Here is a 17,553-nt window from a genome sequence, read left to right on the forward strand (position 1 = left end):
TCCAGGAACCAGCCCTGTTGGCCCCGAGGCCCGCAGCCCGGCAGATGGAGGGCTTGACCCGGGCCCCACCAGCACCTCCCTGCCGCGGGGCCTGGGCGTAGCTGAGCGAAGTGTGGCCGAGGCGGCACCAGCCGCAGCCGAGCCCCGCGCTGTCACTGCACCACACTGGGGAGCAGCGGGGCTGGGCCGGTTCCCCTACCTGTCAAAACAAAGCGTGACGGGGCTGCTGCCCCTTTAAGAAGCGTTGTGTGCCCGTGAGGCCCCCTCCGGCCAATGGGCTCATGACTAAGCCCCGCGCGTGCGCCGGCTGAGAGCGGGGCCAATGAGCTGGCGGGATGGAGCCTGGCGCGCCTCACGTACACCCCCATCGCTCCCGGCGGAGGAACCAATCAGCTGCCGAGCTGCGCAGTGAGCTCGGAAGCGGTTGTCGGCCGCTCCCGGAGCCAGGGGGTCAGTGGCGCAGCGGGAGGCCGAGGCCGAGGCCGGCGGGGATGGTTGGCCGGGAGAAGGAGCTCAAGATCCGCTTCGTGCCGGGGCAGTGCGAGCTGGTGGAGGTGAGCGGGGCGCGGAGAGCGGCTGGGGGGGCTCAGGCCGACTCCCCGCGCCGCCCGGGGGCAGTGACGGGGGAGGAGCGGCCTGACCCGTAACAGCCGCTGGCGGGGCCTCTAGCCACCGGGACCGACTCGCCAGACCCCTCCCCGCGGGCAGCACCTGCGGCCTGTTTCTGGCTGCCCCGCCCCCCCGTAGGCCTGCACCCCGTAGAGCCATCGCCGAGCGTCGGCACCGCGTCGGGCAAGCTCCCGGCTGGCAGGGCCGCCCGGACGATTCAGGGGGCCTGGGGGAAAGCAATGTCGGGGGCCCCGTCCATACAATTTGCAACACTATAGAATATTATATCTTGCGGGGCGACCTCTGCAGGGCCTGGGGCAAATTTCCCCACTTGCCACCCCGTCTGGGCGGCTCTGCGGGCTGGGTCCGGTGGCGCCGTCTGCTCTCACCCCTAGCAGCGGAGCTTGGGGAGCGGGACAACTCCCCTCCTGTAGCATGACTCTGAGTGGAGACCCGGCTCCCAAGTAGCCTGCTCATCAGAGGGCCTGCCCACCTCAGCTCTCCAGGCTAGCCAGGGTCACCTAGCGCCCCAAACAAGCAGCCCACTGCACAATGAATCCCCTAGTTTTGAAATAGGTGCTCCTGCCATGTCTGATGTAGCCCTACACCAAACATAGCCAGAAAGCAACGCTCATCAGTACTGCATTATAAACATCACTGGACCTAAGGAAGGAAAACAAATCTAATTAGATTTCTGGGCGGTAAGAGGTAGTTATTTATGAAACTGTTATCAGATTAACTGATGAAAAGGTTCCTTCAGCTTCCTGTTCCTGGGGGAGTAATCTCTGTCTGCATTATCTAAAAGTATGTATTCCATTTACTTGAAGATAATGTTACGTTTAGTGGGATCCATTATTACCACTTCTGTTGTATGTGCTCTTTAATTTGATTTTAATAAATCAGGCTTGTGCCTCATCCAGATGTTTACCTCCAGGGGGGACAATAGCACTCTTTTTGTGATGGTCTAAGACTACATCCTCCTCCTTCGAGCGATTGCTCATGTGTATTCCACAGTAGGTGTGTGTGCTCCCACGTGCACCAATGCCGGAAGTTTTTCCCTTAGCAGTACCCATGGGCGGGGGGGGACACCGCTGTGACCCCTGATGTGGCGTCTCTGTATCGCGCTATAAGGGGAACTGCGCACTCCCCCCCCCCCCCCTTAGTTCTTTCTTGCTGCCAGTGAAGGTAGTCAGAACTTCGTGCTCCAGCTTTGCTGTAGCTCTCCTATTAGCCTTAGTAGTACTCGTCTCCAGTAGTTGGATAACTTTTTTAGTTAGCTGCCTGGTGCAGGGCATGCCCCATACCCCAGGCTTTAAGTCGTGCAACTCCTGTTGCACTTCTGTGCCAAGAAGTGACCCACACACTCAGTGTCTCCGCTGCTTGGGCGAGACCCACATTACAGACCGCTGTAAAATCTCAGTTTGTTCAAGCCCCGAAGTAAACGAGAGAGGGATATCCGGCTCCGGGCCTTGCTAATGGAATCTGCGTTGGCTCTCTCCACCAGCCGGCACCGCTCACCTGCTAAGAAGCAGGGAAAGAATCAGCGGCACCGACAAAAGGACAGGGGTGAGGCCGGCCCTGAGTTGGGCAGCCCACGATCCCCCTCGGGACCCAGACCTCCGACTCGTGCTGAGCGGAGTAGCCCGGTCCCGTCTGCGTGTGCCTCTCCTGCGGTGAGAATGCCGTCGACACTGGAGGCTGCACGTGACATCCTCTCCCTTCTGGTGCCGGGTCCGCCGCTTGAGACGGGCATCTGGTCCTGAGGGAAGCCGCCGTTGGGAGCACACCAGCCCTCCCTGGCAAGACACAGTCCCCACTCTGAGACCGTGCGCCGCCCTGTTCAACAAGGTCTTCACTTAGCTCGCATCAGCCCTCTATTCTGCTCAGATTGGCTGACTCGCCTGCGCGGGAGTCTCAAGGGGCCTCTACACCCCACTGGAGGGGACAGGCAGTAAGACAGGCGGCGTCGACACTCCTCGAATTGTGGCTACAGGAGCAGATCCCGACACCGTCATTACAGACACTCAGGTTTGAGTACCGGCTCCACCAGACCACGCCTGGAGCTCCCCTCAACAGGCACCTAGGCGTTATAGCTACGACCGCTGGGATGACTACGAGAGCAGCACCTCCGACGAGTACCGCTCCTCGTCATTGAGGTCCACTTCTCGAGGTCTGCACTGACACGACCATAGACGCTCCCGCCGCTCTTACGACACCGTATGGTCAATGGTGACCTCGGCTTCGGCACCCAGCCGCCCGTCCCCGAGCCGTACCACTCCTCGAGCAATTTGCACCGCCTGGTACCCAAGCCAGTCAGTGGCAAGGGGCACGGTGGCTGCAGTTGCCCACCCAGGTGAGACCCCGCTCGGTAGCAGGAGTGTCCCATACCCATTCAGTGTCCTCCCCCCTTCTCCATTCCCCCCCCCCCCCCAATGACAGAGTCAAAAGTCGTCGGGTACCAAGCAGGTGATACCGGGCCCGGATTCGGTCTCGGGGATCAAACCTCCGGCAACTCCCGACGCCCTGGGAGCTGGACTGGCCCCCTCGCTGGTGCCGGAGGAGACCATAGCAGCCCCTCCGCCCATTCTACAGGAGGACTTTAAGGTGCATGAAGAGCTCCTCAAGCGGGTGGCCTCAAACCTCCAACTCCAGGCTGAGGAGATGGAGGACCCTTAGCAGAGGTGGCGGCTGAAATGCCTATGTACAATTTATGAACCTTTTAAAAACAAGGCCAGAATCAGAATGGGGGAGCATGCCCATCGGCGGTTCAGAGCCCTAAGGTGAAAACCAGATGTGTCATTTACACGACATGCCTACCACATTGGAAAGAATTGGGATGCCTGGATATCAGGAGCAAGTGTTAAATCTCTGGAAGATCTGTCCTTCCTAATGCAAATGGAGCAGTTCTTAGAGGGTGTTCCTGAGGAAATAGAAAGGTACATCCTAGATGGGAAGCCCAAAACTGTAACCGAGGCGGGGGAGATTGAAGCCAAATAGATGGAAGTGGCAGAAAAGAAAAAAACCTCTGGGAGACAGCATACAAGCTGATCTCACAGACAACAGATTTAAAACACAGGATGTTCCCTTGGGCAAAAAACCTTAGTGCACACAAGAATACCCAAATTTGATTACTCCTCTAATTGCACAAAGACAAGTTACAAAAGAAAATAAACATAAACCTATTTATTTCTTTCTAAAACTTACTACTCTGATAAGAGGCTGGTTCCCTGATCTTTTTCACTCCTGCTGAAACTGAAACTGACTCTAAACAAAGGAAACTTCCCTCCTTCCTTTTGAAACATCTTGTTCCTCCATTGGTTCCTCTGGTCAGGTGTCAGCTAGGCTAGGTGAACTTCTTAACCCTTTGCAGGTAAAAGAGGCATTAACCCTTAACTATCTGTTTATGACAATGTGCATGGTACAGCCCAAAACTGCATTGGTTGCCAATTCATAGCCAATTACTGTGTGTTGTCGTCACTAAATTGTATTAGCATTGAAATTTAAAGGATTTTAACAGTTGGACTGCATCATTGTTGTGTCATGCTGTCAAGCTCATATCTCCTTATGTAGTCTAGATTTCATCTAAAATATTTTTATAACAAGTTTCAAGGTGAAAGCTTGAAACTTTCCACCTCGTTTGAAAACTCATACTCTTAAATTACATTCAAGTAATGTCTACAGAGGAATGTTGTCTTTTAAAATTTTCTGTTTCTCAGCTTTTGGTGTCATTGCATATTCATTCTTTTCTTTTTATCTGAAAGAGAGATCTCTGATTAAAGTTCTTTTGATCGTATTTCAGACTTTACTGTTACATAACTCAGGTTAACATCCTAGTTCGTACTTCAAAACTTCCTTTGCCTTTATCCTCAATGAACACTGAACTTCTTGAAGCGTGAGATGTATCTGTACAGTGCTTTATTCTACCACTCAAATAGTGGGTACAGTTACAAATTAGCTGGTAATGGAACTTTTATATTCATAGTTGGAAGTGTTCGAATGCAAGTGACTGCTTCTCAATTATAGAATGCCTGGAAATCCTGGCAACAGTGAGGCTTCCTTGAACAGTATCTTGAATCTGTCAATTTGATAAAACTTGTGTGCTACGGAATGACACTCAAAACATTACAGACTACTCTTTATGTTGCTTTATACAATTTAAGTTAAAAATATAGAGAGAAATCTTATCGGAAACCTTCATAGCCATAACTAGCTTTTTGGATGTATCCTCTAATCAGGCAGGACTACAGTAAAACTCAGGCTGACATTCAGCAGTCATGTCACAGTTTTAATATTAAAGTAAAAGTATCTACCCTCTTGTAATTTGATATAAAATGGGATTGGTAATTTTAACAAGCTCAAAAAAGAGCTAGCAGACCTGTGCAACTTGAGTTACCTAGGCACAGCAGTTGCCAGACATAACTTGAATATATAATATTCACCCCTGCCCCTTTAGCTAGAGAAATGCAGAAGCAAACAGGAATCTTTTCTTGCAGAAAGTGGAATATGGAGCAAAACCAGGAGTTAGGATTTAAGCTTCCATATCTTCTGATTTTAAAGGAAAATTTTCTGAATGTGTTCACATAGGGTGTTGTCATTCTGAGTCTGGAGAAAGACTGCTCCAGTACCTCTGTAGCTGATTTCCCAAGGAACCTTAAAATTGACAAGACTTGTTACTTCCATTGGTTCTGTTCACCCTGTCAGTGCTGCTGCTGACACACAAAACCATGAACACCAGCAGAGACAGCCACTGGATCTGCTTGCAGAGCAAACATTGCTTCAGGGAGGCATTCAGTAAAGAATCAATGTAATGCTTATTGTGGGTGGGTTATGTATAGAAGTTGGGAAATCTGATCTTTTTCATACTTAAAATAAATTTGTTCTGAAACTATGGCAGATGTCTGCTATCTGCTGGCAAACTGAAAAGACCCATGATTGTTTATCCAAGTCTGTTTGAAATGGTTTCCTGGTTGTAAACTTGCTTACTCATTTGTGCTGTCTGTGCAAGGTAGAGTAACCGAATACAAATTGCATCTACTTAAACTGTTAAAGCGTATCACTTTGCTTAGATTTCATCTGAGGTGTTCTCCGTTTCTAGTGCAAATTTAAATGAGCATCCAATATTTGTCTTGTAAATTCAGAGTGATTCTCTAAAACATCCTTCAGTCATCTGACTAAATTTAAGTATACCATATTTTTGCTTATAATTATAGGAGAAGCAGCTCACAACCCCTATATTGAGGTTACTAGTCACTTTTCATTATTAAAGATTCTTGCACTCTCCATTTTGTATGTAATTTATATAAGTTTATCTGTAGGTAATCTTGTTTAAGCACTGAAGTATGCTTTAGGAGATATGATTGCACTGTTTAAATATATCAGAGGGATAAATACCAGGGAAGGAGAGGAATTATTTCAGCTCAGTGCTAATGTGAACAGGAGGACAAATGGATATAAATTGTCAGTCAGGAAATTTAGGCTTGAAATTAGACGAAGGTTTCTAACCATCAGAGGAGTGCAATTCTGGAACAGCCTACCGAGGGAAACAGTGGGGGCGAAGGACCTCCACGACTTTAAGATTAAGCTGGATAAGTTTATGGAGGGGATGGTATGATAGGATAACGGGTTTAGTCAATAGGTCAATAACGTGCCACACTGGTAATTAGTACAAAGGGTCAATGTTGGGATATTGTTAGCCTTTTCCAGAGGGTCTGGCTGGAGAGTCTTGCCCACATGCTCGGGGTTCAGCTGATCGCCATATTTGGGGTCGGGAAGGAATTTTCCTCCAGGGTAGATTGGCAGTGGCCCTGGAGGTTTTTCGCCTTCCTCCGAAGCATGGGGCAGGGGTCGCTTGCTGGTGGATTATCTGCTACTTGAAGTCTTTAAATCATGATTTGGAGCATTCAACAGCAGAGTCAAGGGAGAGAATTAGTTCAGGAGTGGGTGGATCGACTTATGTGGCCTGCATCTTGCAGGAGGTCAGACTAGATGGTCATAATGGTCCCTTCTGATCTTGAATTCTATGATTCTATGATACCACATGGACATTTGGAGCAGGTTGAATAATCAAAGCATTTTTCTGATTCATCTTGTTCAACTAAACATGAATTGTGTGAGTATTTTATTTATTATTTGCCTGAAATATTCAATTTACATCTCAATTCTGCAGTGAGCGCCTCATGAGAATACCTCTGCAGAATCCTTTTGTAGTGAGCGGGACCCTTCCTGGGTACAGAAGCTGCCCAGAAGGAGCTCATTGCAGGATTAGTTCACAACTTTTTCAACAAGACATTCAGAGCCAGATCTTCAGAAGCACGCACCACCCAGCAGTTCCTGTTGTGCAGTGGAGCTACTGAATTATGAGCTCCCTTAAATATCTGACCCTTTGTTTTTGATATTTTTTCATTCTTTCATTCACCTCTACTGACATAAATAAGTTTCTGAATGAAGCTCTGCAGTTCAGATCTCTGAACTAACACACACGTGTATCTATATTCGCTGCTGTAACATTATCCTATGCTTTCAAGTATTTACATTTTACAAAGCTTTATAGGGCTCCATGTATCACTTAATCATTACGTTTTTGAAAACAGTAAAGAAAGCAAACCTGAATGTTTTTCAGGAATAATATGATCACACTCATTCGCGCTGATTATGGTTGCATCCAAATAATAAAACATTAACTGAGACATTAAGTATAATGGAAATAAATACAAATGGTGTTCTTTTTTTTTCCCCCCTAGGAAGATGTTGATATTCCCAATAGACGTGTTCTGATTACAGGAGCTACTGGGCTTCTTGGCAGAGCCGTGTACAAAGAATTTAATGAAAACAATTGGCATGCAGTTGGCTGTGGATACAGAAGAGCTCGACCCAAATTTGAACGAGTTAATCTTCTGAATTCTGTTGAGGTTCATGACATTATCCAGGATTTTCAGGTAAGATTACTGGAAGGCAAGAAGAAGCAGACAACTTGTCATATTGCACTGGAGACTATGTGTATCCTTCATTAAACAAATAAGTTTAAGATGCCTTACACCAGTTAGCTCATATGATCCCAGTTGCACTCCAAAATCCTATGAGGTAGTAGTTTGGAAGAAGATGGCAGTTTTGTTGTTTCACTAATTTGTACAGTGACTACTCTGTGTTTGCGTAATATCCCTAGATACAAAAATCAACAGCAAGTCAGTGTAAACACACACATTTGGTAGTTAAATAAAAAGCCGTTACAGTTCTGTAATGATTTGTATGAAGACACTGCAGTGTTACAATAAGGTTTCATCGCACTAAAGATACAAATAATTATTCTGTATACCTTGTTTCTCTCATGGCAGAAATCTGCTTGTAACAGTCAATGCTGTGTTTCGCAAACTTCCAAGCTGTTTCACAGCTACCAGGGAATAAGCTTTTTAAACATTTATTCTAGAATAAATAGGGACCTAGTCTAGAAAAGAGTTATAAAGCTCTTGTGCCTGGTCAACACCTGCCAAGCAAATCATTTATGAACTCTGCATTAATACCATTTAAATCTAATTTGGTTAGCATTGTTTAATTACCATTCTGGATGATTGGGTATTGAGTCTAACCCATATCATCTTTAACACTCAGATGAGAACAAAACTCCTTGCTGTAAGATAGATATTATTGAGGGTCATGACTGCAAAATTACTGAATGAGATCCTTAGATATTTATTGTAAAATCTTAAGGCAGCTTTATTCTATTGCATTTCCAAAGGAAAGAAAGCTCTTTGAGATTTCACAATAAATGATGATTGTTGTGGAACAGTGCCACAATTAAATTATAATACTATTTAGTTTCTCTGTAGATGACAGGCCTGGTTTCTATGTTGAGGGCACAATTGCTATTTTTTTTTATTTTATTCCTCATTAAAATTGAGTCTTTAATTTTCAGCCTCATGTGATAGTGCATTGTGCTGCTGAGAGAAGACCAGATGTTGTAGAAAGTCAAGCAGATGCTGTTTCTCAGCTCAATGTGACTGCTTCAGGGAACTTAGCAAAAGAAGCAGGTAAAGAGACAATGAGATGGATTCATTTTTATTTTTTTTGCCAGGATACTGCATTAATTTATACAGTGGTATAAGTATGCATAACACTCCACACTTAAACAGCCAAGATCCATCATTGCCTCAACAAGCTTTCTATCTAGCTTATTTAGGTGAAGACAACACGTGTATGTGTGGAGGATTAGCAAGGTGTCAAAGTGAGGGAATGAAGGGGTGAGAAGGCAAGGGGGATAGTATTAAATCTAGACCATGCATTTTTTTTCCCATCCATGACTAGTTTCGTACTGAAAGTATGAATTATGGTGAATTTGAATTAAACAGAGTACTAATGTCTTTAGGTGCAATGAATAGCAATTTCCCCCTTTATCTCTCATAGTAAGTTGTTTTTTTTTTCTTTATTTCCCCCCCCACACACACATCTTTTATCTTAGCTGGAGTTGGAGCATTTCTGATCTACATTAGTACAGACTATGTGTTTGATGGAACAAATCCTCCTTATAAAGAGAGTGATGCACCAAATCCCCTAAATCTTTATGGTAAAACTAAATTAGAAGGAGAAAAGGCAGTCCTTGAAAATAATGAAGGTAAGAATACAATTTAAATACAATTGAAGTTTTTTTTTCCTTCTCACTTTGTTACAGATGAGCTAATAGGTCATATTAAATTAATAAAATCATAGAGTCTAGATTTGAAAAAGACCTGCTAGAACATCTAATCTAACTTCCTGTCCCTGTGGGATTGTTTCCTCTTTCCTACCAGTGGAATCTAATTTTCTTTGCTGATGTTCCTGAACTCAGTAGCTGCCTTTGTATTATTTCTATCCTAATAGTGTTTGCAAAACCTCACAATTTAGTATCATCTCTGAATTTTATTAAGATGCTGTTTGCCCCCTCTTCTGGATTGGTAATGAAGGTAACACTGGGCCCAACACTAGACACCTTCCCCCAACTCAGTACTTTGCTGTGTTTCATAACCCTTTGGTTATGGTCTTTCATTCAGTAATCAGTCTATGGCTGTATTCCTATGTAAGCAGATTTAAGTTGATTTTGGGTAAGATATCATAATATACTGAATCGTTTTACTAAAATCCAAATAGTACATGGATCACTCTTTCAACTATTAAGTTTGTGATTCTAGAATAAAAGAAACCAATCAAGTTTGTGTTGCAAGATCTTTATATATTTGTATTGTGAATACTTCTATTTACAATTAGGTTTTTAGTGGTTTTTCTTATGATATATATATTTTTTATTTTTGTTTGAAGCAACGAGAGATCACTTGGCTTCCTTTAAAAAAACAAAACCCAACAACCCAAAATGGTTCTCTGTTCTTTCTTCCCTGTCTCAGTTTTGATAACCTTTCAAAACTGTTAGTGTCAAAGCAAATGATAATTCCCTTGCTACCTTAGGGAATATATCATCCAGACAGCAATCTTGTATATAGTCACACTTTTTGCAAGTGTTCATTTATGAAAAAATCTCTTGTACAGTCTCAGCAACTTATATGTTGTTCTTCACTTCCTAATTGCCTAAATTTACATATTTTCTTTGATGATGATTTTTTTTAAAGTAGCCACTTGAGTTAATTTAATTCCCTCTGTTTACTAATTTCTCACTTTCTCTGTAATATTGTTCCCCTCCGCTCCCCCCCCACCATGGTTCCCTTGTGAGATGCCTTTTTTTTTCTCTCATTCGTTTTATATTGTTCTTATCTTTTCTCTGCAAGTCTTGGGTATTCACCTTTAAGTGCCTCTCCCTGTCCATTGACAGTACAGATCATTGGCATTATAAACACTTTGAATAGAAGTATTAGCTATATAAATGTCTGCTTTATACAAAGAGGAATAGATGTCTTTCGGTGTAATTTTAGCAACTCTAATTTACTATATATAAATGTTCTCAGTTCTATATGAAATTTGAAAACTTCATATTGACTAAAAATGAGATGAAAGCAGACCGTACACAATCCCAGTTAATACTGGTTTTCTTTTAGGAGTGTGAATATATGTAATGTTTACCAAATGTCTAAAACAATTTTTATTCACATTCTGAAATTCTCTTAGGGTTATTCTCAAGGTTTCATTAGGTCATAGCTATTCATAATTTCCTTTTAATGCTTTTAAAAGAATATTTTACCTCTTAGGTGCTGCAGTGCTCAGAATTCCTATCTTGTATGGGGAAGTAGAAAATCTGGAAGAGAGTGCTGTGACTGTTATGTTTGATAAAGTGCAGTTCAGTAACAAATCAGCCAATATGGACCATTGGCAACAGCGATTTCCCACCAACATCAATGATGTAGCCAGTGTTTGCCGGCAGCTATCAGAGAAGAGAATGTTGGTGAGAATTTTTGTTTTTTAATTTTTCTCTCCCAGCTGTGGTACAGTTGAGTACCAAATCAAATCCAAGGTTCTGGTTCTAATTTTCAGCGCATTGGGCTGAGCCTCTGCTACTTCAATAACTCTATCCATGAACCTTCCCGAGTATTGTGCTACTTGGGAAATGATGGAATTGTAAGTTGCAAGGATGAGAGTGGGAGAGCAGGACCCAGAGCTTTCTTAGCTGTTTGCGTACAAGAAATTATAATGACCATGAATTTTGCTGTCTCTAGGACTAAAAATGCAAGTAATCAGTTCATCACCGTAGTATTTCTACAATAAATTGTACAAAAAACCCAAAAGGGTAGAAAATTTAAGATCAACATTGATTAGACTTCATGGTGGACACAGTTCTTTAAGATGCTCATGCAGTGGTGCTGAGTGTGGCATAAAAAATATTTGATGGAGCTGCAGAGAGACAGAATGGGGTGGATATTGATAGAGAGTTCGGGGTTTCAGAGAAACTGTAAATGCTCCAATTTTTCTGAAATGGAACATGAGCTCTCTACCATCTTGTACCTTCTTATACAATCCTCATTAAGCCGCCACTACAGAGCTCTTTCAGCTGAGCTGTCAGAGTAGGACCATGGAAGAGGTATTCATATATGCAGATAACCCTGGTAATAACATTTAGCTGCTGTAGATAGACTCCAACTGAGAAGGCCAAAGAGAAGCCTGGGGAAGCACTCCCATGTAACAAGTTTCAAACATGTTGGCCCCTGGAAGCCATTAACTGAATTTTCTCTAATGATCCCAATTTCAAACAAACACAGTTCTGGGGAAATAATGGCTTAGAAGGCTAGCCAGCAGGCAGTAGCTCCCAGTTTAAGAGGGAGCAGCCCAGAATCTTTATGCAGAGTGTACACTTCAGAGTTGTGCAGGCACGTTCAGTTAATCTGTTCATTGTGTGCACTTCTATACTGTACATATTCAATGGACAGTTTTCAAACTCTCATAGTTCTGCAAAACCAAAATAAGTTGTTTTCCCCCCCCTGCCCCCCCAAAACCTGGCAGAAGTGTACAGCTCTCCAAAGAGCTACTTACATGTCCAAGAGCCATCTTTCAACCTTTAGCTGTTTCCAACTATCCCAGTCCCATCACTCTTCTAAAAACTGCAGTTAGAATTTTTTTAAATGGTAAGTGTATTTTTCCAATTTAACTCAAAACTGTCAGGTATAATTTCCCCCAAAAAACTATTGATAGGAACTATGCATGGAAAAATTCATGTTGAAGTGCAAAATTGTAACTTTTCAGCAAGCTGCAAACATGTGGAAACACTACACTGAAATTGTCTTGCAATATTAGCTTTGGCAGTCACTATCCAAAAATCGCTGTGTGAGAGGTGACAAGTAAATTGACTCATAGTGTGGTATACTGCACAGCCAGCCATATTATGTGGACAGGATTGGACTTGTCAACACCTATATATATAAAAAGTTATGCCTTTGTTCAATCTGAGTACTTCTACATCGCCTCATTTGATGTGAGGGAGAAGAGGGTTTATGGTGTCTGTCACGCTTGCATTATTTGAATTTTGATAAATGATTGGCTTAGAATGGATTTTTCTATACATTTAACCTTTTCTGTCGTGTCATCTTTAAGAGTGCATTCAATTCATGCACAGTTGAGTCAAGCGTATTCAGCGTCTCTGATAGCTTTATAAGGGCTACATTTTTCACATCCCAAGCATCTGCTCAATCTCTACTCTGGAAATATATATTCTTTCCAGAAGTATTTAAATTAATTGTTAACTTGTTTTTCAGGATGGCATGTCTTGTTTGAATGTCAGCCTGTATAATCTATTTCTGTAAAAGAGCCAGCCTGACCCTTCATCTGTGCTTGTTTCTTTCTAGGATCCATCAATAAAAGGAACATTCCACTGGTCTGGTAATGAACAGATGACCAAGTATGAAATGGCCTGTGCTATAGCAGATGCTTTCAACCTTCCCAGCAGCCACTTGAGACCAGTAAGTAATGTTGAGGCTATACAAAAGTATAGAAATTTCTGAATGCTTTCATTTGAGCCACTTTCTTGTACTGAAAATACAAGTGAGCCACTTCTCCTGATAGCATGAACAGTTACATCTTAGTATTGCAATAAGAAGGGTCCCAAAAATCCTCAGTATAGTATGATGTATTGCCAACAACTTTGTCAGATATCTTCTCCTGCAAGGAAATGACAGCTGCTAGGTTAACTGGATTCTGATTTCCTATAACACATGTATTGTTTCAGTCAGAAATCAACCTACCCATAAGTACAGTATATTCTTATAGAAATGTAAAAGTCTAGTGTGTAAAGTATTTCTAGGATACAGCTGGCTAAAGCAGAATCTTTTGATATTTTTAAAATGAATAATAGCCAACTACTTAATTAGCAGTCATAGATTTAATTTAGCATACCTTAGTTTTGCAGACTACTTTTTGTAAACTGAGCGATTTCTCTTAGTAATCAATAAAGTTGTAACTAATTTTTGCCTCTTAGTCTTCCTTTAATGAAAAAAATCATCTTCAAATTAAGATACAGTAAATTTTGTAATCTCCTTTGTATTGTTGTAACGTTTAAGTTACTATTATTTCTTTTCAAATTCCATTCTCTGAATAGGTCTTCATTGTTGAGAAATATCCATGGATATTTAGAATGGTGGATTTAAAAACATATAACCTTAGAGTTTATGTAAATCTAAACTAGACAGGAGGAAATTTGAGGAAAAGGGCAAGTTGAAAATGCTTAGCACCTCAGGATCAGACTTGCTTAAAAAAAATCTACTACATGTGTTAGTAGTGAGATGCTGTTAACTTCTAGGGTTTATATTTAAAGGTAAAGTGAGACTTACTAGCTCACAAGTTCAGGGATTCTTAATTACTAAAGTTAGTACTAAAATGTGACATGGAAGAAAGACACCTTACACTCAAAAAACGAGGTTGGTCTGAGATCATATATTTAACAACCTTTACTGTTGGTGGCAGAAGCAGGTCTCTAAAGCATTTTTCATCCCACGAACATGCACTTCTCATCCGTTATCCATATCTGCTCATTTCCTGGCCGTTGTCAGGGGAGTGGGGATAAGATATGGAAGAGAGGAGACAATGATGTGAAAAAACATTAAATGGCTCACTCTTTACCAGTTCAGACAGGTCTGGTGCATTTTGTAGCTGTCTAACTGAAGGGGAACTCTTCCACTTGTCATAAAGAAGATTCACACAAGGAGTACAAGTAAAATGGGATTTTCTGTAGGGTGGTTAATACACACCATCCTTAAATGCTCTACAAAATGAAAAATTGTCTCCCTGGCCTTTTATTGTTCAAAAATTTTAGGTAAGTGAGAAAATGGATTTCAATTTAACTTTAATTTGAGATAAGGTCTGAGATGGAGAGAAAGGAAGGGCATTTCAGGTGGCAGGAACTCCTTATGTAGGCTCTCTCCTGAAGGGAACAAACGTATTGAAAGCAACAAATGATAGTGTACACTCATTCTTATTTAGAAGCCTCCATTTTTAACTGTATATAGTGTTTCTTTTATTTTTATTTTTTAAAGATTACTGATAGCCCAGTAGTGGGTGCTCTTCGTCCGAGGAATGCTCAGCTCGACTGCTCCAAGCTAGAGATGCTGGGAATAGGACAACGAACGCCGTTTCAAGTTGGGATCAGAGAATCACTTTGGCCTTTCCTTGTTGACAAGAGATGGAGACAGACTGTCTTCCATTAATTTGTAAACTTTTTAATGAAAGTATGGTATGTGGCACTTTTTTAAAAAAGGAAAAAAATAGTTTTGTATGAGTGTTCTTAAAAATTGTGACACTTATGAGCTTTCATCGAATCAGGTAAAAATATGGTCTTGCACTAGTGAAATTGTTAGCCTAAAAAGCTCAATGGCAAAAAATGAACCTTGTTTAAAGTGTTTTGTTTTTCCTTCTATTTGTACTGGTCTAACCGAATGTCTGATCATAGTGAATTATGGTTCTTAGTCTTCAGTAACATTTGATGCTAAGTATGAAACAGACCAGCTGGAGACTTCCTGTTGGCTGGAATATACTGTTGATGCTTAGGGTCTTTGCTATATGTACAGTATATCCTTTGAAGGACCTGGCCAGTTTCTTTATCACTAAAAAAGATTCCACTTTTTTTTTTTTTTAAATTTTAAAGTTATTGTACTAATGTGGGTTAAAGCGAGAATCATTGAGGTTTAATGTTCATTTGCTTTGAGCTTGGATCAAAATGTTTAAAAGAATGTGAAACTTTATTTTTGCAATTACTGAGTGTAGTTTTTATGCTTGAGATATATTTTCACAATGTTATATATCTTGGAACTCCTGCAGCTTCATATATTTGTTCATTGTATGCATTTGTCTCTTTTTAAAGGTGACCTGCCAAGTGTAGGGAGGGGAAGAAGAGAGGGAAATGGGCTTGGGCCCTCCTTTGCTTTGTGTAAAGGCTTGAAGTGTATATTCGTTTTCCTGTTTGTTATACTAGAAACTCAGATCCTATATAGGCTGGAACACTGTGTGGTAGGAGAAGTAGTAAAACAAGGGCATCAAAAAGAGTAAAAGTGAAAGCTGCACAATTGAGGGGAAGAAAGTCAAGAACTTGACTACAACAATGTAGTTTCCCCTGTGAAAACTCCTGAGATAGGCACATACACTGATGCGGAAAGTGTCTTACTGGTGTAATGCCTACATTAAGGGTTTGCTCAGTAACTACAACAGTGTAAGCTCCTTAACGCAAACAAGTCTTGGACTATTCAAAACTTTGTTCTTAACACCTGTTTGAATTCAGTGCCCAATTAACATTTCTGAGAATTGATGTATGCTAATGTCCTTGTTTAAAGATTCAAACTTCCAGTAAGATCTTGATGCTTACAATATTCCTGTTCTGACATCTTCCAGGGAGACCACAGAAAACTGGATTTAATATTCTAGATTTGAGGCAAAAATAAATAGAAAAAACCTGGAAACCCTTCAGGCCTTTATGGATCAAAAAAGCTGAAGATCACCAGTTTTAAAAATCTATTACATGCCAACTTTAAAATCAGTCCCTCTAATTCCTTCTCTGACATATGAGTTACAAGTTTATCATAAACTTGTTTGTTTTAGTCTGCAGTCTTGATATGCACACAGTAAGTTATATCTTGAAAATGACAATAAATATATGTTGCTGGCATCAGTGTCAGTGGTTGACTCAAGAATTTTTTCTAAATCTTAATTAGTTACAACCCGCTTCACAATGTTCATATGCCCTGGAGGAAATAATGGTAAAAGCAAGTAAATTTAACTCCCCAGTCATGGGCTAGAGAAATGTTTCTCAACTGATGGGCCACAGCCCCTAAGGGAGGGGTGGAGTGCTAAGTTTCTGCAAGTTGGGCAGCTGCGTAACAGCCTTTCTAGTTCAGCTCAGGGACCCACCCGGGAACCACCCTCCCCCCGGCCCCAACCTAGCTTGGCCCCAAGCTGCTGGGGTGGTGCCCCTCCCTTGGGCCAGACCCAGCCGGCCTGGCCCCAACCGGCCCGGCCAGGAGAGGGGTGCCTGTTCTGCAGCCCCATCCCCCCGCAACTCTGTGGTGGGGAGAAGTACCTCTCTCCATCAGCCCAGGTGCTGCTGTGGGAGGAGAGAGCTGGGGGGAGTCCTCTCTTCCCACTGTAGCCCCGGAGCACCCTCCTGCACCCCAACCTCTCATCCTCAGCCCCACCCTAGAGCCCACCCCCAGCCGGAGCCCTCACCCCCTTCACCCTCATGGTCCAGCAAGAGCACCCACTTTATGTACCAGCTCCTCAGTCATCACCTCTCTTGGGCTGAGATCCATATCTGCATCTATACTTTGCTTTCTCTTTCGAGGCTATAAACAGCATAATTGCCCACAGTTATAAGTTACCACTATTAAGGTGAAAGCCTTAAATAGAAAATATTAAAACAATAAAAGAACCTACAGAGATCACACCTCCAGCAAGGGTTCTGGGAGGTGATGAGTCCTTCAAACTGACAGAGGCATTTTTCTGTGGTTATGAGTTCATAACAGCTGTTAGCTCAGAACAAGCACCCATCCTGCGCAGATCTGCCTGTTTCCCTCTATTGCTTGGGCCTCTGAGCTTGTCCTCCTGCAACAGGTGATCAGCAGCCATTGGTTCTCTTTTTAGGGTGTAATTTTAAAAGGCTGTTTTTTGGCACATTGCATTTATCTAGAGACTTCCTTGAAAACCCACTTAATTTTGTGTCCAAAAGTTTTTCATGTCTGAGATATTATTTAAATAGTTCTTTGAAGCTCAGAACACTTCCAGGGGTTTACCTTGGTCATATCTCCCTTTTAGAGAAATTACATCCACCTCCACAATAATACATAAACTGTGCGTTGTTAATAGAATGGACTCCACTGCTACTAAACTTAAATTCAGTAAGGTTTTTCAAGGGTATTGCAGGATGTTGCAATGTTCGTTAAAGGATTCTGAAACGCAACCAGAGGCTTATGAAGCTTTGAAATTTTTACTACAATCCAGTGCAAAGACTGTCACTCCCTGTATATTCTTACCCTTCAGTCAAGCATTCTGTCAGTCTGTGAT

General features: G+C 42.3%; 1 protein-coding gene across 1 annotated transcript; it reads left to right on the forward strand.

Annotated features, from left to right (window-relative positions):
• Positions 1 to 284: 284 nt before the first annotated feature.
• On the forward strand, positions 285 to 16,187 carry MAT2B (methionine adenosyltransferase 2B). The gene is made up of 7 exons (XM_039486136.1): positions 285 to 554; positions 7,350 to 7,544; positions 8,519 to 8,633; positions 9,062 to 9,214; positions 10,773 to 10,966; positions 12,858 to 12,971; positions 14,541 to 16,187. The coding sequence occupies exons 1-7, from the start codon at positions 336 to 338 to the stop codon at positions 14,709 to 14,711; spliced, it is 1,161 nt and encodes a 386-aa protein (XP_039342070.1). The 5' UTR covers positions 285 to 335; the 3' UTR covers positions 14,712 to 16,187.
• Positions 16,188 to 17,553: the final 1,366 nt, after the last annotated feature.

Source organism: Mauremys reevesii, linkage group 8 (assembly GCF_016161935.1).
Source record: "Mauremys reevesii isolate NIE-2019 linkage group 8, ASM1616193v1, whole genome shotgun sequence".
Taxonomy (NCBI): Eukaryota; Metazoa; Chordata; order Testudines; family Geoemydidae; genus Mauremys; species Mauremys reevesii.